This window comes from Diplotaxodon limnothrissa, linkage group LG3 (genome assembly GCF_057381915.1).
Source record: "Diplotaxodon limnothrissa isolate DT_005_m linkage group LG3, D_limnothrissa_male_GT1.1, whole genome shotgun sequence".
NCBI lineage: Eukaryota > Metazoa > Chordata > Actinopteri > Cichliformes > Cichlidae > Diplotaxodon > Diplotaxodon limnothrissa.
In genome coordinates this window covers 20,120,287-20,145,347 of record NC_140598.1, presented here as the reverse complement: position 1 = coordinate 20,145,347, position 25,061 = coordinate 20,120,287, and the positions used below count along the sequence as shown (strand labels likewise).

General features: G+C 45.2%; 3 protein-coding genes across 3 annotated transcripts; 1 reads left to right on the top strand and 2 right to left on the bottom strand.

Annotated features, from left to right (window-relative positions):
* The first annotated feature begins 7,855 nt into the window (after positions 1–7,855).
* On the top strand, positions 7,856–10,217 carry LOC146634830 (CST complex subunit CTC1-like). Its single transcript, XM_085349965.1, has 8 exons — positions 7,856–7,928; positions 7,973–8,108; positions 8,385–8,453; positions 8,527–8,689; positions 8,892–8,947; positions 9,054–9,210; positions 9,943–10,063; positions 10,132–10,217. The coding sequence occupies exons 1-8, from the start codon at positions 7,856–7,858 to the stop codon at positions 10,215–10,217; spliced, it is 861 nt and encodes a 286-aa protein (XP_085206091.1).
* A 2,621-nt stretch (positions 10,218–12,838) lies between these two features.
* On the bottom strand, positions 12,839–14,497 carry LOC146634829 (E3 ubiquitin-protein ligase TRIM21-like). The gene has a single exon (XM_085342537.1). It carries the CDS (start codon positions 14,495–14,497, stop codon positions 12,839–12,841), a length of 1,659 nt encoding a protein of 552 aa, XP_085198663.1.
* Positions 14,498–20,458: 5,961 nt separating this feature from the next.
* LOC146634828 (uncharacterized) lies at positions 20,459–24,351 on the bottom strand. The gene is made up of 5 exons (XM_085349964.1): positions 24,321–24,351; positions 23,292–23,333; positions 22,946–23,212; positions 22,626–22,865; positions 20,459–20,598 (listed from the first exon to the last, which is right to left on the bottom strand). Exons 1-5 carry the CDS (start codon positions 24,349–24,351, stop codon positions 20,459–20,461), a joined length of 720 nt encoding a protein of 239 aa, XP_085206090.1.
* Positions 24,352–25,061: the final 710 nt, after the last annotated feature.

The window sequence follows — 25,061 nt, the reverse complement described above, 5'->3', positions numbered from 1 at the left end:
CCAGTATATTCTGTTCTCTTCTAATCAGACAAATAAGGCGATGACTTTCTGCGAGCAGTATTTCTTATAACTCAGCAGTATAATGCATCATAAAACAATATCATTCATTCACAATAAATCAGCAGTCTAATGTAATGCAAATCAGTTTAACTAATGCAATAGTTGTCAGCTTCTTCTAATTCAGGGGAATAATGCAAACTAAAACTACATAATAATTCACAATCTTTAATTAGGGGTATAACATGGCATAAAATAATATTATAATCTAACACTAGAAACCCGGGAAACTATAAAATCAAACCAGGAAAGAGTGAACCAGAACATTACCAGAAGCACATAGAAAACAAAACACAGTACAGTGAGGGTACAACACAACAACTAACAGAGAAACACAGGGCTTAAATACACAAGCAGGACTACGAGAAGATGGGGAATAGGTGGTAACACATCTGGGACAAATCAGGCCTAATGACAGAAGGGAAGCAAAACCAAGCACACTGCACACAGGACAGGGACTATCAAAATAAAACAGGAAACACATGAGGCACAGACTTGATACTGAACAGAGGGAACACAGAGCACAGGGACAGGATTGACAAACTGCAACATGAGACACGACTGAACAAGAAAATCAGCATGAAGACAGAACTAAACCTTGAGTAAACATGAGGGCTGCAGGAAGAAAACCCAAGTACTAGAAATCACAAAACAAACAAGAACTAGAGAGCTAGAAACACAGAACCATGAATCAAAATGATAAACCATGATGGAATTAATGATTAATAATAACACACATATATATATATATATATATTAGGGGTGCAACGATACACAAAATTCACGGTTCGGTTCGGTTCGATACTTTGGTGTCACGGTTCGATATTTTTTCGATACAAAAAAATGTTCATGCCTTTTTAATTTGTCATTTATTAAAATTATAAATATATATTTTAACTCAAAAGTACAGTTTTTAAATTTAACCCTAACCCTTGTGCGCGTTTTTTATTTTGACAGCGAATGCGCACCTGCGGACCACTTATGTGCAGCCCTGGTTATATAGCTCGTCATATTGCAGCCACAGAAATTCTTTTGTCCATGAAACCATAAAGCTGCACTTTCTTTTTGCCTTATAGTCTGATTTGTCATAACTTTTCCGTTTTGCGGTAAAGGTAAGCTTTTCTTTGGCTGTCACTTCTTCACCCTGACCTGTCTTATTTGGCTATATATCCTGCTGCTTTTACACATGCACTCACATAAGCTCAGCGATTCTCTGCGCGATCAACCTCTCACATGTTTAAGCTGCGGGAGATTTCACTTGTCATGTTTGCATAGTAAGCTAACGATTAATAAGACGATGTCAGAGGAATTGGTGCACAAATTATCATCACTCACCAATCAGTGCTGTCGCTCTCTATGCACAGTTCACGCGATTGCAAAGTGAAAGCAAAAAACAAGCGCAAATTCAAACGCGATTTCAATATGTCACATATTGACAGTGGCTCACCGATGCCAATGACATAATTACCCAGCTACATTTCCGAAAGAATGCAAAAGCATTGACATATATTTTTCCTTCCTACAATAGCCGGACGGGCAGGGCAGAGATAGATTTTGGTAGCCCGACTGGAAAAATCTCTAGCTCCGGGACGTCGGGCTAGCGATTTTGCGAGCCCTGTATCTGATTGAGGAATCACTCATCTTTGGAAAAGAGAGTTTATTACAGAGAAATGGCTCTTTCCAAAATAAAAGCTATACTATCCGCTTCTTCTGGGCTATATTCTCAGCAGCATAGGAGGATCATGTGCTAACGGCTGTCTAAATGACTCGGGTAAAGTTTGTAGCATGCTGCTTGCTGTTTTTATCTTTGCACTAGGATGATGTCGGCGTAAATGTGCAGTCATATTCGTTGTGTTCCCACTAGTGCTTTCAGGTTAACCTCGTTAAAATGACCTTAACGCCACAACACGGCAAATCTCCGTTAACGAGCTACCCCTGATAGCCCCGTGCATGGGGCTAGACGGCCAACACGTTAACGAGCTAACTGCGCTAACACACTAGTTCCCACCCATGTAATTGAGCATTGCGTGGCACATCCAACATACTGTTTTACTTTAGTCCAGGATGCGCTTACCTTCAGGGTCATACGTCACATGAAAACCAAAATAATTCCAAACGCCAGATCTGAATGAGGGTGGGGGAGGTTCAATTTGCCATGTTGCAAGGAGAGCTTAACTTCTGTCTCGCTAGCTTGCCCTGCGCTCTTCCTTCTGACTATGCTGTCTGTGTGGAGCGCTCAGTGGATCTGCGCTCGACAGTGCAGCCTAGGCGGAGTAGTCGAACACAGATTCACTGAGCGCTCAACACAGACAGCATCGTCAGAAGGAAAGTTGATAAAATAAATTACAAATGTTGTATTGTTCGATACATATGCGTACCGAACCGAAAGCACTGTATCGAACGGTTCAATATCGATACGAATATCGTTGCACCCCTAATATATATATATATATATATATATATATATATATATATATATATATACGTATATCAGTCTGGATCACATTCCAGCATTTTGTTGGCTGGTTTTCCTACAAAACACAACAACCATTAGCCCGCAAAGCCACAGTGAACAAAGCAGCACAGCAATGAATTCAATTCAAATCAATATAAGACTTATTTGTAACCTACATCAACAATTATGATAAATTACGTAATAACTACAACAGCAGACTGACCTGGGACGTTCTGGGACGTTATATTTGGTCCTTGAATGACTGCAATCCAGGCCATCCGTCGGCTCTTTGTTACTTCGGAAACGGCTCGAACAATTTCTCTTCCACGACGTAATCCGATAACAACCGATCTCTTTACCCGTCGGCTTCCCGTGGCTGTCATGTGACCGGCTGTTGCAGTTAATCATACAGCAGCTTCTTGCCATTTTTGTGTTTCTTTTTATTACTGTGTGACTGTTTTCATGTGAAAGCCTGCGTGCGCTAGTACCACTTGCCACGCATACCTACAATCCTTTGCGGTTTTACCCCAGAATGACGTCACATTTCCCATCTCTATTCTCTGTGTTTTCAGACCGTCCCACCCACAGTCTTGTCCGTCTCAGGTGTCTTAGACTGCAGGTAAACTGCTCGTCCCTCACTGAGTCGCCCCCTTTGGCCATCTGAGGAACTGCAGCTGCAGCCTGCTTTAAACTCTTACTGGTGTGTGTGTGTGTGTGTGTGTGTTTCAGCTCAGAGCTGGTGTGTTTTCAGGGTGTGGTGTCTGAAAGGATCAGTGTGAACAACAGGACTGCCCACTCTGGACACACACACTCAGGTACAAACACACAGGTGGTCTGTGTATCAGGCTTTTTCTGCTGTGAAGTTTTAACATGGGGGTCTATGCCCACTCTCCCCTTCACTTTTTGCAATTTTTATCGAACCTCTAGCAGCAACATTTAGACAGGCTACAACAATTAAGGGCATAAAATGTAAGAACATAGAACATAAAATCAGTCTCTATGCGGATGATGTGTTGCTTTTTCTGCAAAACACACAAACCAACCTCTCTGAGGTAATTACTTTAATAAACTGGTTTTCAAGAGTTTCAGATTATTCAATTAACTGGCCAAAATCTACAGTTCTCCCCATTAACTGCTCCTTCCATAATTCTTCCTCTGCCCCACTGCAATCCGGAAATATTAAATATTTAGGTATTAATGTCTCTCCTAAGCTTTCAGACTTAACTAAATTAAACCACATCCCACTTCTAAAGAAAGTAGAAGGCGATCTGACTAGATGGAAATCTTTACCCATATCACTCATGGGAAGGGTCGCCACTATAAAAATGATGATCTTGCCAAAAATAAATTACTTATTTTTGATGATCCCTAACAAACCATCACAAGATTGGTTCAGATCTCTGGATTCATATATTTCCAAATTCCTTTGGAAAGATAAACCCCCGCGTATCAGCTTAAAAACGCTACAAAGAACCAAGGATAGAGGAGGATTAGATCTGCCTTATTTTTACCAATACTTCTTAGCCAACAGGCTTCAGTTCATCTCAGAATGGTTAAAACATACCTTCTTAGTTGAGCCCTGGCTAGATGTTGAACAGGCACTATGCAAGGATCTAGAGATTTCAGACCTACCATTTATTAGCTCAAACATCAAAAGACATGAATGCTTTAAAAGTATCAACATCAGCTTTTCTCTGACAGCATGGTGGGAGTTTCTAAAAATAACGGAGTCTTCATTAATTCCATGCAAACGTACACCTATCTGGAATAACCCTGACATATTACAAAACAATAATATGATTAATTTCCCAGAATGGAGTTGTAAAGGAATTAAATACTTAGAACATATATTAGAGGGAACAGAATTTATTCCATTTGACAGACTAGTTGCACAATATGGGATCAACAAGACAAGATTTTTAGAATATCAACAAATTAAATCCATAGTAAAAAAGAAATTTAACCTCAGTCAAGTTGAATTACAAACACCACTAAGTGCGGCACATTTTCTTACTCTTAAATCCCCCAAATTATTATCTAAAATATACAGAACACTTTCTAAATTAGATGAATCAATATCCCTTCCTATTGCAAAGTGGGAAGCAGATTTATCAGTCAGCTTAGACCAAAACTTCTGGTCTGAGATTTGCTTAAAAACCTTTAAATTAATAAAAAATCCCAGTCTGCAATTAATACAATACAAAATACTACATAGAGTGCACTATACAGGTCATCGGATGTTCAAGATGGGCTTTACATCCTCCATCAACTGCTCACACTGTCAAGGCAATACACCAGACAATTACATCCACGCTCTTTGGTTCTGTCCACCAGTGCAAAAGTTTTGGCGCGAGATATGTGAAGACTTATCAAAGTGTCTGAAATGTAACATTCCAACTTCCCCCTTAGTGTGTTTGTTGGGCAGCTTAGATAATGTCACTTCAGAAAAGAATATCGCCCATATGGTTTTCACTGCCCTATGCATAGCCAAGAAAACAGTCCTCATGAACTGGAAAAATAAAAATAATCTTAATTCTAACCAATATAGAAATTATCTATTAGATTACATTAGTCTTGATACAGCCTCTGCCACCACATCAGATCAATTGCTCTGGGCTCCTTTTATCAGCTCCATCACCTAGTGGGGGTGGGGGGTCATAGTTTGGTCCCGCCTTCACTGTTGTGATTGGTGTGGGGGTAGGGACAGGCTTAGGGCGTCGGGGGGTTCCCCGGAGGCATCTTCCTTGGGGGGCTCAACCCGGGGTAGCGGTCATGTCCGGTTGGGGGCTCTGTTGGCTCTCAGGTGACTGTTTCCTCGCGGCTGCGTGCAGCGGGGCTAGGGGAGGGTCTGTGCTGACGGACGTGGGTTACTGACCTGGTAGCCTGGCTGCCCCTGGGTGGGTCCGGGATGGGCGTGAGGTTCTGGGGGCGCTCCGTCTCCGGGCTGGGGCCCGGGCCGGGCCTCGGGGGCTTGGGTCCTGGTTGGTGTGTTGCCGGGGTTGTGGGCGGGTGGGTGCATGGGGGCCCAGCCCTGGAGCAGGGTGCCGCCGGTGCGTCGAGCCACCTGGGGGGCTCTTCAACTGGTGGGGGAGATGGTCACATCTGCAGGAGCTTTCCTCTCTTCAGGGACTCTCTCTGCAGGAGGGGGAGATACAGGAGAGGTGGAGGAAGATCTCAGCCTGGGCGTTTACTGTCTTATGTAGTCTGGAAGATGAGTGGATGGTGGGGTGGGTGCAGTTTTCTCTGTGGTGGGGTTGGGTGAACTGTCCCGGGCTCTGTGGGGCCGGGAGGCGCTGCTGCACTGGGCCCCGGTCTGGATGGGCCTGGGCCCTCTTTCCCTGGCGGGTCGCGGAGTGTGGGAGTGCCTACTGGGGTCAGCGGGGGAGCTGGCCCCAGGGAGGGGTTACCTGCCCCTCCCTTCCTTCCCTCCCCATCTCCAGCTGCCTCCCTCTTCCCGCTCCACCACAACCACCCACACATGCAGGGCCTTGGAGTAGGGGTATGTCACCAGGGTGCAGAGGAGGCTACCCCCCCCCCTCTGTCCCCTTCCGGCTGCCTCTGCCTCAATTTTATCCCACAACTTAGACATTCACATTATTCACACTCTCATTACACATACATATAGGATCTTGGGGGTGGGCACAATCACGGAGTCCATATTATATCAGGGTGTACACCTCACCCCTGGCGTCGTTGCCCACCTCTCAATTTTAAATACACTTAGACATTGAGGGCTATCAGGAGGGACTATGCGCTTACCTGCTGCTCTCTGGCAGGTAGCTCCAAGCCCTCCTGGGTTTTAATTGCACCTTAGAACACACATGCATCAACACTACAATGAGCGGGTGGAGGGAGGTTTGGAGTCTTCCCCCACCCCCATTCTCTGCGGCCTGCTGGAGCGGGAGGGCTAGGAGGAGTTGGCCGTCCGACTGCGGTCTGGAGTGTGGGGCCTCCCTGCTGCTACGGAGTCGGGGTGGTCTGCCTCTCCCCACCGCAGGGAAAAGGGTAACACCACCTGGGTCTGGGTGCAGTTCCCCCCTCCAGGGGCAAGGGTACCTAGACCCGGTTTGTAGAGTACGCTTGGGGAGTGTGATCGTGTGTACAGCGTCTCTTTATGTCTGTCTCCACGTTGGTTGAGTGTGGAGTGAGTGCATATGAGAGCATGAGGGGGGGAATGGATGTTTGTGTCTGTGTGTGCCTGTATGTCTGTGTCTATATGTCAGGTTGGGTATCAGACGCCACCTCTCTGGGGACACCTCAGGCCCGCCAAGGTTTGGAGGCCTATCTCCACCCACCACCACTTCCCCTGCCGGTGGCGGACTCCCTCAGGTGTCGGTGCGTTGGTGGTTCTTTGTGTCTGGGGGTGGGCGTCCAGGTACACACCGGCTCACTCCTTGGCGGCCGCCTATCGGGGCCTGGAACCTGGGGCTCGCTCGGACCACTTCGGAGGTGGGGTGCCCCCGGCCTCTCGGCCTGGGGCTCAGTCACTCAGGCACAGCTGGCTGCCGGCGGAGCTCACGGGCGCGTCACTGCAACTCCCCCTGGCTTCTGCTCCACGGCTGCTGAGTGAACCCTCATCTGGGACTCTCCTCAGCTCTTGCTGGGACAGTGGCGCGGCTGCCCCTCTGTTGGTTTTCCATGGTCTCTTGTGTTCTGGGGGCCTCTGGATGTCTGGAGTTTTGATCTCCTCCATACCTGCTTCATACCCTGGAGGACGGGGCTGTGCCCCCCCCCCCCCCACACTCCCTAGCAGATTGTTACATGGAGAAACCTTTGGAATACAAGCACGCTGATCCACACAGGTATGCACACGGGTGTTCACTGCTCGTAGACTTAAATTACACCCTTCTTGGCTACTACTTCGAAGCACATCTGTCCTGCGTGCTGCACAACAACATTGAATATTTAGTATTTACTGCTGTTTACACTTAGCTAGATTAATGCGATGGTGTTGTGTTTAGTATGTTGCTTTGTTTTTTTTGTTTTTTTGCTTGTCTTCTATTCTTCTCTTAACAGGTGATCCAGGAAATTTTTATTTTTTTTCTCCCCCCCTTTCTCACTGTCCCTCTCCCCTTCTGTTTTTCCTTTCCTTCCTCTTTCTTTCTCCCTTTCCTATCTCTCACTCATGTCTGTCCCGTCTGTAACATCTGAAAATAAAATATAATAAATAATAAAAACAAAGATCGACCAAATGGACCAATACGGCAATGCCACGAAGATCCATTTGGCAAAGTAAATCCATTGGGTATCCTTGTTGGTCTTCAGACAACAATTCTGATGGCTAAAGAACCAAATGGGACAGGCAAAAAAGAAAAAAAACAAACAAAAAAAAAACAAAAAAACATGGGGGTCTATGGGGGCGACTCACTGCTGCCTCTGCTGGACACTAGAGGAACTGCAGGCATCAGTGCTTCAGGTATGAGTCTCAGGTCTGACTGTTAGCTGAATGTGTGTGTGCAGGTGTGCGTCTCACTCTTTGTGACCAAGCTGGGAGGAGTCTGCAGGTGTACCTGGACTTAAGCCACACCCCCTACCCACCTGGCCTGTTGCCGGGTAACACTCTGCTGTTGTCTGGTTTCCAGAGGAGGCTGTCCAGGTGAGACACACATAGACAGGCTTATAAATGTTTGGACTCTTTATTTGGACTCATTTCCAACAATGTCAGCCCCAATAAAGTTATGGATCATCTTGCATCAATAGGCTGCTGGTTTTCTTTACTCGTTTCAGGTTTTACCAGCAAAATAGTTGTTTAATCATCTGGAAATGTACCCAGATTTATTTATTTAGACAGAGATCTTGACCCCCCAATGTTCAATACAAAGTCACGCCGATGGTTACGTACCTGTGCGGTTTACCTGTGTGTGTGTTTCAGGACAGGAAGTGTGTACTGCACGTACTTACCTGTCAGCTCCATAACTGTGGTCTCCCTGGGAGACACCAGGTAAGTTTACAGGTAAAGTCTGGTTCACGTGTTTGGCGTGCTGTTGTTTATTTGTTTGTTTGGTTTCTATCAGCTCGGCCCAGCCTCCTCCTCCTGCTCCCATCATGCACCTGGGTGAGTGGGCTCTGAGCAGCAAGCAGAGGTGCGCTGTGGGACAGGTCAAAGGTCACGTGGTGTGTTTCCTGTTCCTGCAACTGCAGTGGAGCTGCTCGCTGTGTGGCAGCTTGTACACACAGGTACTGCATAAAATACACACAGTGTGTACAGGATGTGTTCAGTTGCAGTTTCTCGGGTGCAGTGAAAGTACTCAGAGTGCTTCATGTGTTGTTAGCGTGTTGGTGGCGTGTTAGTGTTGGTGCAGTAAGTAAAGTGTCGTTTTGGAGGAAACTGCTCACGATTTCAGGTGTGTGTGTTTACCTGTTGCTCTCTCTCTCTCAGGGCTGCAGCAGCTCTCAGTGTCACTCGACCTCGTCAGTGTTTCAGTCCAAAGCAAAGTAAGAGCAGCTTCCTGTTGAGCTCACCTGCTGATACGTGTTAATCACCTGGATGAGTCAGGTGACAGTCACATGATCAAACCATGTGGCTCTGCTCTTCGATCAGGCTGGTGATCGATGACGGGACAGGTGAGGCTCATGCCTGGTTCTCAGCTGCTCTGGTTCGTGCTCTGCTGGGATTGGCTGATGCTCAGTGGGAGGGGCTTCAGAGAGCTCTCAGGGTCAGAGGTCACATCAGAGTCTTCCCTCGTGGGCAGAGCCAGGTCAGTAGCACCTGTCAGGTGTATATATTTACCTGTCACAGGTGAGTCACAGGTGAGTCACAGGTGAGTCACAGGTGAGTCACGTGCTCATCGTCGTCTTTAAACTTTATTTTATCTTTAAAAATTTAAGATCGGGTCATGTTTTTATTCCTGAGGCTTTAACTGTGAAAGGGCACATCCTGTTTACATCCTGGTAACAGCTCCGTCTGCTCACACTTTACTGCTGAACTGGTTTGGGGGCGTGGCGTCAAACTGAGGGTTTTCTTCATATTTACAGTCGGTGTGAAAACGTCAGAAGGTTTGAGTGAAAAGAGAGAAACAGATGTTTGTGAGGATTCACGTTGTGGATATCTGAGGTTATCAGAGTGTCAGGAAGGGAAACCTGAAGAAAGTCAAAGAGCCGCCCAGTACAGAACAAGCCTGTCAGAGCAAAGACTTTAAAGACTCTACAGGCTGCACAGGGACGCACTGTGAGCTCACAGAGCTCCACGTCTGCAGACACCTTCAGCCACACTGCTGAGGACGAAGACCTGCAGACTGAAACGTCCTGTGGTCAGAGGAGGTGAAACGAGAAGAAGATGCAGCTACAACCCAAAGAACAGCGTCCACACAGTGAAGCACGGTGGGGACGCTGTGGGGGGGCCACCACAGAGAGAAACAGGTGTCCTGCAGGACGTTTCCACAGGTCCGAGCCGTGAGTCTGCAGAGACATAACCTCTGTGTCTGTCTCAGGTGTGTGACGGGGACGCTGACGACTTCCTCCTCCACTTCCTGTTGTGTCTGTGCAGCAGCGATGTCATGATTCGGCCGCTCAGCCTCACCTGCAGGAAACACACCAACCAGAGACCAGAAGGTAACCCCACCCTCACCACCCTGACCAACCCTGACTGCAACCTTCAGAGTCGTGTGTGTGTGTTTCAGAGGTGAGGAGGTTCACTCGAGGAGACAGAGTTCCTGACCAGACTGGCTCCTCCCCTTCAGCTCACCTGTCTGCACCTCCACCCTGACTGAGCTCCACCTGCTTCGTTCTGACTTCATCTGTTCTACGTGTTCGTACAAATAAAACTTTATTGTTCCTCCTGTCACATGGTATCTCACGTTCACTGACCCTAACGCTGGTGATCAGGGTCAGAGGTCACACGAAGCTCTCTGGGTTTAACCTCACACGAAAGGGGCGTCGCTGTCATCATCACAAAGGGGCCTATAACAGGTCATGTGACCCTTCTACAGGAAGTGATCCCTGTGGGTGGCGCCCACATCAGAGACGTTCTCAGATGGTGATTCATCAAACCTGCACCAGTAAAATCTGACAGTAGAAGGATGATGAGTGAAACTGGTTAATCTGGTGTTTGTGGCACAGAAGGTTTGACCTCCACTGTGTGACACGGGTCAGACTCCAGCTGGGCCTGCCGCTCTCAGCCTCACTCTGAGGAAGCCCACAGTCTGTCACAGTGGAAACTACACCGGGGGACCCCATCCTTGGGGTGGACCCATTTTTGTTTTAGCGTGTTTTGGGGTTTAAAAGCCACAGAGACGCGGTGCTTAGGAAAAATGCATTTCAGCTGTGCTGATGCTCCTGACACGTATAAGACTGGGGAAACCTGCATTCAGCTGGACCTGAAAAACACTATGTCCAGATAAACACAATCAACTTTTGGAGAAAAATAAAAGATTCTTCATCAGACTAACAACTAAAAACATGACACTTACCTTAACAGTATGGGCTACATCAAATATATTCAAGACCGACAACAACACTTCTCACTGCTGCTAATTTTAACAAAACTAAACAAAAAGTAGAAAAAGGCAATTCACCAAGTCTTGAAAAGTAAAACTGAAAAATAGAAACACAGAATAAAATAAAACATCCATCCAGATCTTTACCACCAACAACATAAAATCTATCTTAATTAAATGGCCAAATTCTCCAATAAATGAGCAATAATAAAGTAAGAAAAAACAAGACATTCAATTTATGGACGCTCAAATTAACAGAGCGACATTAAACGCACCTCATTGCCTGCCGTAGCGTTCTTCGCAGCTGCACTTCACCTCAAAGGTCGGTTAATACATCGGATTGAACTTAACCAAAGTCCAATTAAAGGAAAATAAATGTTTCTAACAAATACAATGAAGAAGATTAAAATAATTCACTGTCAGTTACTGTCGCTGTGAGTTTGACGAGGTCAGCTGCTTCATTTGGTTCTGCCTAAAGTTCTCTCAGTGATCCAGTGTTTATATGATAAGATACGTGTTTAATGCAGAGAGTTGGAATTACAAGTTGGTAAGAAGCTTTTTAACAAAGGTTTGATTTAAGCTTTAAGTTCAAAGGTGAAAGAAATTTCACGTTTGATGAAGGAAGATCAAGGCCAACAAGGACATGGGTCAAAGGTCAAAATAAGGTGAGAAAATATAATAGATATATATAATCAATCAATAAGGTGAAAATATCAGATAAAAGGGTTTTTTTGGTTATAAGGAATAAAGAGGTCAAAGGTCAAAACAAGAGTACTGTTAAATTAAAATTAAAGGGTCAAAGGTCAGATTAAACAGGTTACACAGAAAGGATCGGCAAAACTTAAACAAGGATAAAGAAATAATACATTAAACAAGGAAATAAATTAAAAGTCTGAGTTAATGAGAAATTAAACGTTTAAATCAGGTTAAGAGTTAAATTTGAAGCTTTTCTTAGTTAAACTAAATAAAATAATCAGAATAAACGATTGGAGGAAAAAAGCAAAGATGTTGTGATCAAATAGTTTGTACGGCAGAAAGAAAAACATGTTTCAGTAGATTGTATGTTGGAAACCACAGTAGACACAGTAGACTCAAATCATTGTTACTGAGGAATTCTGCCTTAAACAGTAAAGTGTTCTTTAACAGTGTGTGTGTGTGTCTGCAGCTGTTCTTTGTGTTGTTGCTGCATCGTTGCCTCAGGGGGAAAGTTGTGTGTGTGTTATGCAGACTAGCAGAGACTGCAGCTGTCAGCAGCCACACACACTTTCTATTCTTCAAATCAAATCACAGTGAAACATGTTCACTGACAGCTCAGCTTCAGCATCGTCTTCATGCTGTGACTGCAGCCGTTCAACTCTGTTTGTCTTTAACCCAAATCATCACAACATGCAAATATAATCATCAAAATGATGTGACTGGAAGGATGCAGCAGTCTGTGCTCCACCTTTCTCCTCCACACCTGCAGGTGGAGAACATGGATGCATGAATCTCTACAGAGTTCTTTGAATATTATCCGTCTCATCAGTTTTCAGTGAACAAAACTCCTCACAGAGCCAAAATAAGCAGTTTGTATCCAACATAACTCAGCTGGACTCTGATGCTCCGTATAACAGCCACACATGAGTCTGGATTCACTCAAAGCATTGAACAAACTTTATTGGAAATGAAGCTTTTGGACATTTGTTCTCTGATATTTGCTCTTCAGCTCGAGTCTCCATCAGTGGGAACATTTCCTGATTCAACTTTTCTTCTGTTCAAATCAAACTCCATGAGAATCAAAGTGTGAATCAGAGTCCTGATGATCAGATTCTATAGAAACATGGAGACTGTAGAGGATTTACACTCAACATGTTCATTTGTTCCCTTCAAGAAAAATCAATCATTCATCCAATTAAATCAGTCGTTGATCAGTTTGATTGACAGGACAGATGATCAGAGGTGCAGCGTTTTTACCACCATAATTCAAACTGGGATTGAAGTATGGGTGGAGTTTGTGAGTGAAGGAGCAGCCAGTAAAGGAGTAGATCAGAGCTGCAGCACCTACATCATAAAAGGAGACCAGACCCTCCTCATAATCCACAAACACCCCCACCTTCTCAGGACCAGGATGGAGACAGAGGGGGACTGGAGGACCAGCAGCAGCTTTGTACTCATTTCCATTTCTCAGCACTACAGTCCAGAAACCATCCTGAGGTCTCAGTGTGATTTGTCCCTTCCTGTTGATCGACTCTGTGGCCACTCCTAAATCCCACTCAGTCTTTCCTTTAACCTGAACCTCAAAGTAAAATCTGCCTGAAGAGAAACTCTGCTCTCCTAAAACACAAACACAGTAAGAAAATCTCTCTGGGTTGTCTGGAAGATTCTTCCTCACATCACTATGATAAACTTGTTTTCCATCATCAGACAGGATGAGTTTAGGATGAGCTGTATCAGGATCCAGAGTCACATCCACCTCATGCTGCTGCACCCTCTGCAGCTCAGCCTCAAACAGCTTCTTCTTCATGGGTTTCCAGACTGTCTCCTCCAGCTGAGCCACAGCTCTCCCCACAGTCCCCTCATATGATGGTGGATGAACTCTGACCTCTGTCCAGTCCTTGCTGGGTGGAGCAGCTTTCAGGGAGGAGAAGCTTTGGAGGAGGTGGAGGTGGTCTTCAGAGCGTGAGAGCTGCTCCACCTCAGAGCTTCTCTCCATCAGCTCAGAGATTTCCTGTTCCAGATCTTTGATGAGACCTTCAGCCTGTTTCTCTGTAGCTTCCTGTTTGTCTTCGATCTCCTTCATGAGCTCCTTCAGGCGTCTCTCAACAGACTCCATCAGAGCCGTGAGGACCTGAACACCTTCTGCTTTCTGTCTGTCTGCAGCATCTTTACTCATCTTCACCGACTCTGTGATCTCCTGAATCTTCAGTCGTCTCTTCTGGATCATCTGCTGAATCTCAGCCTCTGTCTTCTCCAGCTCTGCCTTCTTTCCTTCATATTCTTCTCTCAGAGGAACAAACTCGTGGTTCTTGTGCTCTAAAACAGGGCAGAGCGTGCAGACACATGTCTGGTCGGTCTTACAGAACAGCTGCAGAAGGTTATCGTGCTTCGTGCACATCCTGCCTTCCAGGTTCTCCACAGCATCAACCAGCTGATGTCTATTCAGACGTTTCACTGTCAGATGAGGCTCCAGGTGAGTCTGACAGTAGGAGGTCTGACACACCAGGCAGGACTTCAGGGCCTTCAGTCTGGTTCCAGTGCAGACGTCACAGGGAACTTCTCCTGGTTTGGCAGCTTGTTGCTCTGAGCTGCTGCTGCTGGCTTTCTGCTGAGCTTCACGTCTGAACTGAGCAACCATCTCAGAGATGAAGGTGTTGACCCTCAGCTGAGGTCGAGTGTAGAAAGTCTCTTTACACATGGGACACTGACAGCTCTGACTCATGTCCCAGTGCTGACTGATGCAGGTTTTGCAGAAGTTGTGTCCACATGGTGTAGAGACTGGATCAGTGAACACATCCAGACAGATGGAGCACAGAAACTGATCTTCAGATCGCAGATTGCTGGCAGCAGACATGTCTGCACTCTGAGGGAGAAAGAAGAGAAACATTTGATTCAAAGTTCACTTTAAATTTCATTTTACAAAGAGAGAAACAAGCGTCAGTAGTCTGAGGAGCTTGGAGAGAAAAGTGTCTGGACTTCTTTCACTTTCTTTTCATCACAGAAGCTTCTTCACCTCATCCTCAACACGGACCAAGGAATGAATACTGCACTTTTGGAAGAACTCCCTCCCCTGCAGCATCTTATCGTCAAAGGGACGGAGGTGGAGAGGGCAAACAGCCACAGATTCCTGGGACTGCAGGTTACATCAGACCTGAGCTGGACTCTCAACACTACAGCAACTGTGAAAAAAGCCCAGCAAAGGCTTTATTTCATTCGGCTGCTCAGGAAAGCTGGCATGAACCACCACCCTCTCACCCAGGCCTGCAGAGGACTGATAGACAGCATCCTCACCGCAGGCATCACTGTCTGGTATGGAAACACTACACAGACAGAGAGGAAGGCTCTGCAGAGTCAGAAAGTCTGCAGAGAGGATTATGGGAACAACACTTGCATCCATGGACCTGCACATACAAAGCTGCACATACAATCTCAGACACAACAGAGCGGACAGCAGCATCACACACAGAACACGATTCTTCAACAGCTTCTTCCCCACAACTGTCAGACTGACGGCAAACAAAAACACACTGAACACTTAAAATAACACAGCACTACTTAACCTCACTTTGAATGTATCATCGGTTCACTGACCATCGGGCAATACACTCACAACAGACTTGTGAAACAGATCTGTGGAACAAATGTGCAATACTGTGAGTGCGATAAGAGGTAGAGAACTACACACTCTGTACATTTTCTTCTTTTTCTTTGTATATAGAAAATAGTACGACTACCCTACTCCGGACTTCATTTCTATCCTTCTGCTTTTTCTGTCTTTATATTGTTAAAGTGTGATTTGACTTGGAAAGCTCTGCACAAGTATTCCACTGTGCATGGACTGTTGGTCCTGTGTGCAAATGTCAAAATAAAAATCTTGAACCTTCAGTTGTCAGAGTAACTGGTGGAGACCCAGCAACACATTCAGAGACAAACTGGTTCATCTGAAACACAAACTGAACAACGTCGTGTCTGCTGTACAGTGCAGCGTCCAGATGAACAGGATCAACAGGATGAACATCTTTTTAACAGTCGTTACAAAGATGTGAAGTTGTTTGGCTGACACAGACAAACAGTATCCCACATTCTTGATTTTTAGCTCACAAACACGTCTTATAAGGACTTATTGATCCTGAAATGTTGGAGGTTTTAGCTCTTTAAACAGTAAAGTTACAGGAGGATACAGATAATTATCAGGAAAATGTCCTCGGTTTGTTAAAATGATCCCGTCCGATAACACACGAGAACAATAAATGTATAATTTTCTGTTGTAACCCACAAACTGAACGGTCACACTCATCTTTCATGTTGTCACTAAAACATCACTCCTTCCACGTCTAGTTGGTCGTGATGGAGGCGGAGTGCGTTGGGTCCGCTTTCCCTGCCCAGCCGATGTTCCTGACGCAGGGAAACAGATCCTGTTGGGGATCCCTACCTTGGCACAACACCTGCCATGGTCTTTGCACACTCACCACAGTAAATGCATCATGTTGTCAGCTTTACAGTATCATAGTCAGAGAAACTGGTCAGGCCGCTCTCTTCCAAATGTCTACACTTCACCCTTTTACTGTCAGTGGGCTCAGAGTCCATCTAATGTGGCTCATTATCTGATGCCGTCTGCAGACCAGTGTTAGACACTGAGAGGTTGATGGCTCCGTGTCAGAGCACCGGCCTTAACGAAAAAGTTATCAATCGTTCTTTTCATCTTTTCTCATTACCCACAGCTACATCCACTCCTATCACGCTGCTCACCTCTGCTGCGACGATTCAAACAGCCGGAAAGTAAATAATTTGGAGACGGTGCGTTTGTGTCACAGTGAACAGTGAAAACAGAGACTTTCTAAAACGATGATGCATGTTAGTCATGTGATGCAGGCATGTGACCAATTAAACAAAGATAGTGGAGAGCATTATACAGCAGCAGTTTTGACAGTCCTATTAAAGATGAATATCAGTCTGCACATGCTCCACAGAGCTTTTCTTCAAATTCTTTAATTCTCTCTCGCTTTTGCAACTTTGTACTTTTGTGTTACTCGCAGCAACAACTCCACCTCATTGTTAGTCCATTTTAAAACTCGGTGCTTTTCCTCCACCTCTGCTGCGACGTTTCAAACAGCCGGAAAGTGAATCAGCGGCAGACAGAAATGAGACCGGTCGAATCGTCTTGCGTTTCACGCATGCGCAGGACTGGAACGTAAGAGTTTTCAGCCGTCTTAATGTGGACGCACAACTCTGTGAAAACGACTGAAAACACCAGTGTGGACGCGGAGCGCTGTTTTCAAGTGGACGTAGCCTAAGTGGCACCATGGAGAAATGAGGTGGCGCTCTAGAGCCCTGATGAAGTGAACAGAGTGAAGATTTGTGTAGAAGCAGGAAGTGTGATCAGCTGCACTCACCACTGTTGCTGAGAGGAACCTGATGGACTCCAGTGAATCTTCTTTTAGAGACAAACAGGACTCGACTGCAGCTCTGCTGCTGCTCTCTCACACTTTCACTTCTGCAAAATGACGTTGAGCTTCTTGTTTTTCAGGTGTTGCTCCGCCTCTTCTTGCCTCTCCCTTTACAGGAATCAGCCGGTCTGTACTCAGTGACTGTGTGCAGCGGGTGGGAGGAGTGAGGAGTGGTGTGTGGGTTCACACAGTAATGACGGCCTCAGGTGATCAGGAGAAACTCACCTGGATTTCCTTTTTCCACAGCAGACTGAGAGCTTCAGGTGGACCCTGAAGGAGGTCTCAGACACAGGTGGTAAAAGTACACACAGTCTGTACTGAAGTAGAAGTACACTGTTAAAAATACTCCAAGTACTAATTCAACTTCTTTACTCAAGTAAAAGTAAAAAGTACTGGCTGTGAAATGAGAGTAAAAAGAGCTGATTGAAGAACATTTCTAACACGTGTGTTTTGTGGAGCAGGGAAATTATTTTACTGCTATTGTTAAATAATTATTATCATTACCATTGCATTAAGAATATAATCTGCAGCATTGATATTGCATTCAGAGGTTTAACAGTGTGTGTCTTTCAGAAAGATTAAAGTCACAGGCTGACAGGAAACTGCAGGCTTGCAGAGAGTTTGCAGAAGTGAAAGCAGAGTCTTAAGTTATTCTGAGCAGCTGGCTAGACGAGGCTATTTGAATTACTAGGTTATTCAAATTGATCATTGCTTTAACAATGTAACAGATGGCTTTAAGATGGCCTTAACAAATTTCCCACGTGTGGGACTAATAAAGGTTATCTTATCTTATCTTATCTTAAGATGTTTATGCATACAGTTATTATATTAACCTTGTATTCCAGATGCAGTTATAACTATTTTATACATATTGCATATCTGTGCTTATTTTGAGTTGATGTTCAGGTTCAATAAGGGTCTTAAGCTTCACTGGTGAGAGTGTCCAGATGATACATGCTGAGGGAAAACTAGAACATAGAAGGATTGCAATACATGCTTACAAAACACTTATATCAGGTCATTTTATATTAAGCTTCTAGTTGAACAGCGTTGAGCAGCCTCATCAGGAATGTTGCTCGTTCACGTCTGCTAAATTTTTAAATCCAAAACTTCAATTATATTGTACGAAATGGTCAGGTGTGACAAAAGCATGTATGCATGATTACAGTTTTTACTGCCACGAGGACTGGACCGGATTCTGGACCGGAGTTTTTCCCATTTTGTGGATAAGCTGTCGGTCCACCGTTTACCTCAGCTGTCAATGCTGGAGCTGAGAAATGTCCACTTTTATTTACTCTCAAACAGGGTGTAAAACTTTGTGCAAGTTAATAAAGCTCACTGCTGACCGAGGACAGCCATGCTGAGGTGAGCTGTTGACGATATGCTAAACTGTTGGTTAGCGTTGGTATTAGCCTCTGTTAGACTGTGCCAGCTGCAAACAGCAGCTAACAGAGGCTTTTCCACTTTCCTTGAAGTGGATCCTTCATCATTTGTTTCTATTCATGTGTTTTTGGCAGTTGTAGTAAATTGTAAACTCAGTCAAGAAAATCTGGATAAATGACAGATTTGTGTATGAAATGTTTTTAAGTATAGTTTTTAAAGTGCTTCATCTGCAAACAGACTGTTTTTCAATGAGGCCTAATACTTTTCTTATGTTGAAAGCTGATAGAGGACAGGGTTTGATGAATGTCTGTGAGAGATTAGAGATTCAGAACAGAAACGCTAAGGCTGCTAGTGTTTGTCTTTATACCATTTTTCTTGTATCCACTGATATTAGCTAATAAATGTACGGTCTGTACATTTCTTCTGTGTGTGATGATGATTTATTTGTATAAAGAAAAAACTAGCTGTCACAACACAAATCAGTCAAATGTCTGATGTTCTACATATGTATATGTGTTACAGTGCTGCATTTCTGTCCTGACCTTTGACCCCATGCTCAGACTAAAGCTTCACACAGGCTGGTGTGTAAAAACAGCTAACAATGCATTTCTGTGTAAAGCATCATTTGTAGTAAACATTTAATGCCTGTTTCAGTTTTACACAACCTGATGGAAAAGAGAAGGAGAGCAAAGGTCAGTGAAGGGAACGACTGTAGTGCAAATACAGGTGATGTCAGTGAGGATGTGACCCTGCTGCCCTCTCCTAAACAGAGGAGACATTGTTACCCCAATACTGTCAGGCCAACATCAGCAATAAAACAGGGAAGATGTGGGGTTGATGCGCACTAATGTTAAAGAAGATTGTGTCACAGGGTTTTAGAGAAGCATTACATGTTAACTACAGTAGCTCCATAATGAATGAGTAACACGGGAAAAGCTGTCCTGTAAAATTCAAACAAATCAAACAGTTGGAGCTGTTTAGTAAAGGAGCCGCCGACTAATATCATGTAAAAATGTGTAAGAATTCAAGAAAATTACCGTATTTCCCGGACTACAAAGCGCACCTGAATATTAGCCGCACAAGCTAAAATCAGGGGAAAATCCTGTTTTGTACATACATTACCGCACGTGACTAAAAGCCGCAGGTGTTTCAATGTTGACTTATCATATGTAAGAGAATATGCACAAAGTGAATTGTCAGGAAAGAGATGGCTGTTTGGAGACACACCCCTTTTATTAATATTTTGAAAAACAAGTTATGGGTACATATTTGCAAAACTTTTTAGGTATACGTACAAGTAGCGGTAATTACAAGTACGAAACATGTACTGTGCTTCATAAATGGGTAACAAATGTAGTATATAACAATAACCTACAGCACACCAGAAAAATAGCTTCGGACTACTGTTATGTATGAACCAAGAATTATTGTGTGCTATGCAAGCCATCGCCAGTAGGGGGAACCACGCCCAGTTATGTGTGTGTGTTACTTCTGTGTTATCCCAATAAAGAAGAAGTCACCTTGTAAACAAACTATTGTGTGTGCAGTCTGACTCGGCATAAGCTCTAATAGTGTATTGACACTACAGTGGAAATATAACAACTACCTTTTAGGCTCAGGTGCAGTGACACGGCTTTAACAAGAAGAAAAGTCAGTCATTCACCATCTTTCTCTTCTTCCTGCGCACTAAAACCACCAAAGTCCTCTTCTCCAGTGTCGGATACGAACAGGCTCAGGGTGGCTTCGTCATCCACTCTCAGCTCCTTTCCTTCGTTGTCACTTTCAAAACCAAAGAAATCCTCGTTGTCAGTGTCAGAGTCGAACACCCTCTGAAGGGCCGTGGCGGTGTCCTCCTCTCCATCAGGCAGCAGTCCAGCCCTTCGAAATCCGTTGGTGATCATGGATGTTTTCACACTTTTCCACGCTGTCAGATTCCACCGGTGGAGTTGAGCATAACTTGCTTCTCGCAAGTTTATCGCCGCTCATCATCCACGCCTCCTGCTGAACGCGAGGAGGAGGAGGAAGGAGGAGGAAGGAGGAGGAGGATGGGAGATATGAGTGGTGATGGTGGTTGTTGTTGTTGTTGCTCTTTCTGTTGTTGCAACAGAGATTGGTGTCACAGAACCTGCAGGAGAGATGAGGAAGCAATAAATGTATAATTTGGGGGGTCAGCGGGGGAGCTGGCCCCAGGGAGGGGTCACCTGCCCCTCCCTTCCTTCCCTCCCCATCTCCAGCTGCCTCCCTCCTCCCGCTCCACCACAACCACCCACACATGCAGGGCCCTATGAGTAGGGGTATGTCACCAGGATGCAGAGGAGGCTACCCCGCCCTCTGTCCCCTTCTGGCTGCCTCTGCCTCAATTTTATCTCACAACTTAGACATTCACATTACTCACACCCTCATTACACATACATATAGGATCTTGGGGGTGGGCATGATACACGGAGTCCAAGTTACCATCAGGGTGTACAACCTCACCCCTGGCATCGTTGCCCACCTCTCAATTTTAAATACATGTAGACATTGAGGGCTAACAGGAGGGACTATGCGCTTACCTGCTGCTCTCTGGCAGGTAGCTCCATGCCCTCCTGGGTTTTAATTGCACCTTAGAACACACATGCGTCAACACTACAATGAGCGGGTGGAGGGAGGTTTGGAGTCTTCTCTCACCCCCGTTCTCTGCGGCCTGCTGGAGCGGGGGGGCTAGGAGGAGTTGGCCGTCCGGCTGCGGTCTGGAGTGTGGGGCCTCCCTGCTGCTGCGGAGTCGGGGCGGTCTGCCTCTCCCCACCGCAGGGAAAAGGGTAACACCACCTGGGTCTGGGTGCAGTTCCCCCCTCCAGGGGCAAGGGTACCTAGACCCGGTTCGTAGAGTACGCTTGGGGAGTGTGATCGTGTATACAGCGTCTCTTTATATTTGTCTCCACGTCGGTTGAGTGTGAAGTGCACATGAGAGCATGAGGGTGGGAATGGATGTTTGTATCTGTGTGTGCCTGTATGTTTGTGTCTATATGTCAGGTTGGGTATCAGGCGCCACCTCTCTGGGGACATCTCGGGCCTTCCAAGGTTTGGAGGCCTATCTCCACCCACCACCACTTCCCCTGCCGGTGGCGGACTCCCTCAGGTGTCGGTGCATTGGTGGTTCTTTGTATCTGGGGGTGGGCGTCCGGGTACACACCGGCTCACTCCTTGGCGGCCGCTTATTAGGGCTCGCTCGGGCCATTTCGGAGGTGGGGTGCCCCCGGCCTCTCGGCCTGGGGCTCGGTCACTCAGGCACAGCTGGCTGCCGGCGGAGCTCACGGGCGCGTCACTGCAACTCCCCCTGGCTTCTGCTCCGCGGCTGCTGAATGAGCCCTCATCTGGGACTCTCCTCAGCTCTTACTGGGACAGTGGCGCGGCTGCCCCTCTGTGGGTCTTCCTTGGTCTCTTGTGTTCTGGGGGCCTCTGGATGTCTGGAGTTTTGATCTCCTCCATACCTGCTTGATACCATAAAGGACAGGGCTGTGGCTCCCCACACTCCCTAGCAGATCATTACATGGAGAAACCTTTGGAATGCAAGCATGCTGATCCACACAGGTATGCACACAGGTGTACACATGGGTATTCACAGACGCGGACTACAGCTTTCTTGGCTGCTGCCTCAAAGCACACTGTGCGCTGTCTATCTTGCGTGCTGAACAATATCGTCTATTATTTAGTAACTATTGATATCTATGACTAGCTAGTTTATTGTGATGGTGCTTTTTTTTTCTATTATTATGTTGCTCTTTGTTGTTTGCTGTCTCCTCTGTTTGTTTTTCTCCATACAGGTGACCCAGGAGTTTTTTTTGTTGTTTTTTTTTTTTTTTTCTCTCTTCCCCCCCTTCTCACCGTCTCTTCTCCCCTTTGGATTTCTTTCTTTCTCTCCCTCTCTTTCTTTCATTCTTTCCCCCTGTCCTATCCCACAGCCATGTCTGTCCCGTTTGCAACTGATAATAAAATAAATTCATAATTATAATAAAGGTCAACCAAATGGACCAATATGGCAAGGCCATGATGATCCACTTGGTAAAAAAAGAAAAAAAAAAAAAAGGAGAGATGAGGAAGCTGGTTCAGTCAGTTTATCATCAGCTCAGCAGATTGGCTTTAAACAGGAAGTGATGTCAGTGTTCTGACCTCTGACCCTCAGAACGCTCTGAGGAGATGATCCAAACTCATCAGTAGAACACCAGTAGAGACCTTCATCAGACTGCTGCACGTTAATGGTGATGTTTTTCTCTGATTTAGGTCCAACAGGACGTCCATTAAAGTAGAAATAAGCTGCGGCTGTGCCACCAATTTTCTTCTTACAGCGTAGTGTGACATCACTTCCTGTCCTCACAGGAAGTGCAGGGATCTGCAGGATCACATGTTTATCTGAGGAAAAGACCCACAGAGTGATGTAGAGGTGGTATAACAGTCTGCTGTTAGTCTGATGAAATGAATGACTTCATTACCTGATACAGTGATGTTGACTTCTTCACTCTTCTCTCCAGCTTCACCTTCACACCAGTAAACTCCACTGATTGGCTCGAACTCATCAAACAAACAGGATGAACCATTGAACCTCCCGAAGCCCCGCCCACCTGCTCCACATGACTCAGTCCCACTTCCTGTGTCCCTCTTCACCGTCCATCCATCAGAGCCCAGCTGATCGTCACATGTCAGAGACACTGAGGCTGCTGTGAAGAACTGCTGAAGGTTTGGACTGACGCTCAGAGAGACTGGAGGACAGACGGACAGTTTCTATCAGTGTTTACACTCAGTGTTTGTCCTGGACCATGGTGCACTTCATCTACTCACCTGCACAAACAGTCAGTGCAGACAGCAGCAGCACACACACACCTGCAACAGGTCAGAGGTCATTTAGAGACACTCTGATGTTATAGTCACATAGTTTTTTCTTTCAGGAAACTTTCTAATATCCTGAAGTCTCTGCATCATCGAGCTTTTCAAGTTGAGGATGAAAGGAGCTTCATTGTTTCTTTTATTTTAACACACACTCGACCATCTTTATGAAAGGAGGGTACCATCACAGGTCATCAAGCACCGCTCATGAAAACAAACCATCAGCATGGCTGACATGTGTCACCTCATGTAAATGAGGATTTGATGTTTATGCATTATTAATGCAGGCTTACATTTTACGTGCTTATTTAGAGTTTGGTGCCTAAACTGACCCAAACAGTGACTTTGGCAACATTTAGATCTGAAAACAGATCAGTGAAGCTCCAGAGTCCTGAGAGACACAGGAAGATTATTGACTCTGTCCACACATTGGAAAATTAGTTCGTAATAAAGGAAATATCGTCTACACACAGACCCAATCAGAACGCAGCAGCTGTGGTTTCCCGTTTCATGAATAAGGTCGTCTGCCTTCATGTTCAGTCGTCATGTTACACACACTAATTGAAGCTTCACTGACTCAGTCGACATGCTCGACTTTCATTAGATTCAGTTCTGAGCATTCAGCAGGTTTTGGATGTTAATGAGACAAATTTGAATCATAGTAAAAACAAACTTTCATTACTATAAACCAGCAAGTTTGAAACTGTTTTCTTCACTGACTCTTTGTGTGTTCGAGTTAAAACGTGATGCTCGTACATAAATATCATCTTGTTTTGTTTCCTGTCCAGCTGACCAGCTTTAAGGTGGAACCAAATAAAGAAAGAAGCAGAGCAAACTCTTCCTAAACGAAGCAAACCAGCAGGTCTACACAGATTTGATTTCAGTGGAAGTTTCAGCTCAGTCAGTGAGAGCTGACGATGTGTTCTCCTTTACAGAGTGTGGAAGTACAGTAAATGAATGGATGAATATGAGTGTTTGACTCACCGAGGAGCAGAGACACACATGAAGTCTTCATGTTGTCGACACGACGACTGACAGCAGCTTCAGCTTCACCACTTCCCTGTTAGCACCAGCAGCTTCGTCACAGTGAGGCCGAGCCGCTGCTCCAATGAACTCAAAGAGAAACTCAAAGCAAATATTTTTATCTATCGGGGCCTTTTTATTCATAATTTACACACTTCAAATCTGCCACATATATTGGAAATATAATATTAGCCTTCATTTTTATGCAGACGACACTCAGCTGTGTATTTCTTACAAACATAATTCCACCCATCTCCTGCTGCGACTGCCTCATGGAAGTTAAATCATTGTTGTCCTCAAACTTTCTCAAACTAAACATTGATAAAACTGAAGCTCTTGGTTACGACTGTAATCTGTCATACGTGTCATCCTCTGCAGTATTTTGTCATATCAGTTTCATATTAATCACTCAAGCTGCCTCGTTTCACTTAAGCAGTACAGTCGTCTCTGTCCTTTGGGGACATGAGCTGCAGAGCCACAGCTGGCAGGACCTGGATGTGCTGTGCAGCCTTTGTTTCTCCTTTTTAATCGCATCATAATTATTACATTTTTACAGTCATTACAGAATTTCACCTTTCAAGTACGTTTCATGACAAACACTCATACACAGACACTCACAAACACACTCTGTAAAAATGTACATTTGTTTGCGTTTTGTCTGTTTTGTCTTTCAGGCGTTGTGTATGATTTAAGTGTGCTTTG

Bases quoted from the DNA above. Each gene is read 5' to 3' on its own strand.
- LOC146634830 (XM_085349965.1), top strand. From the start codon at position 7,856: ATGGGGGTCTATGGGGGCGACTCACTGCTGCCTCTGCTGGACACTAGA. The intron at 7,929-7,972 runs GTATGAGTCTCA...GTGTGTGTGCAG, and splicing joins TGCAGGCATCAGTGCTTCAG to GTGTGCGTCTCACTCTTTGT. The intron at 9,211-9,942 runs GTCAGTAGCACC...TGTCTGTCTCAG, and splicing joins TCCCTCGTGGGCAGAGCCAG to GTGTGTGACGGGGACGCTGA.
- LOC146634829 (XM_085342537.1), bottom strand. From the start codon at position 14,497: ATGTCTGCTGCCAGCAATCTGCGATCTGAAGATCAGTTTCTGTGCTCC.
- LOC146634828 (XM_085349964.1), bottom strand. From the start codon at position 24,351: ATGAAGACTTCATGTGTGTCTCTGCTCCTCG. The intron at 23,334-24,320 runs GTGAGTCAAACA...GACCTGTTGCAG, and splicing joins ATGTGTGTCTCTGCTCCTCG to GTGTGTGTGTGCTGCTGCTG. The intron at 20,599-22,625 runs GTCAGAACACTG...TCTCTCCTGCAG, and splicing joins GAGCGTTCTGAGGGTCAGAG to GTTCTGTGACACCAATCTCT.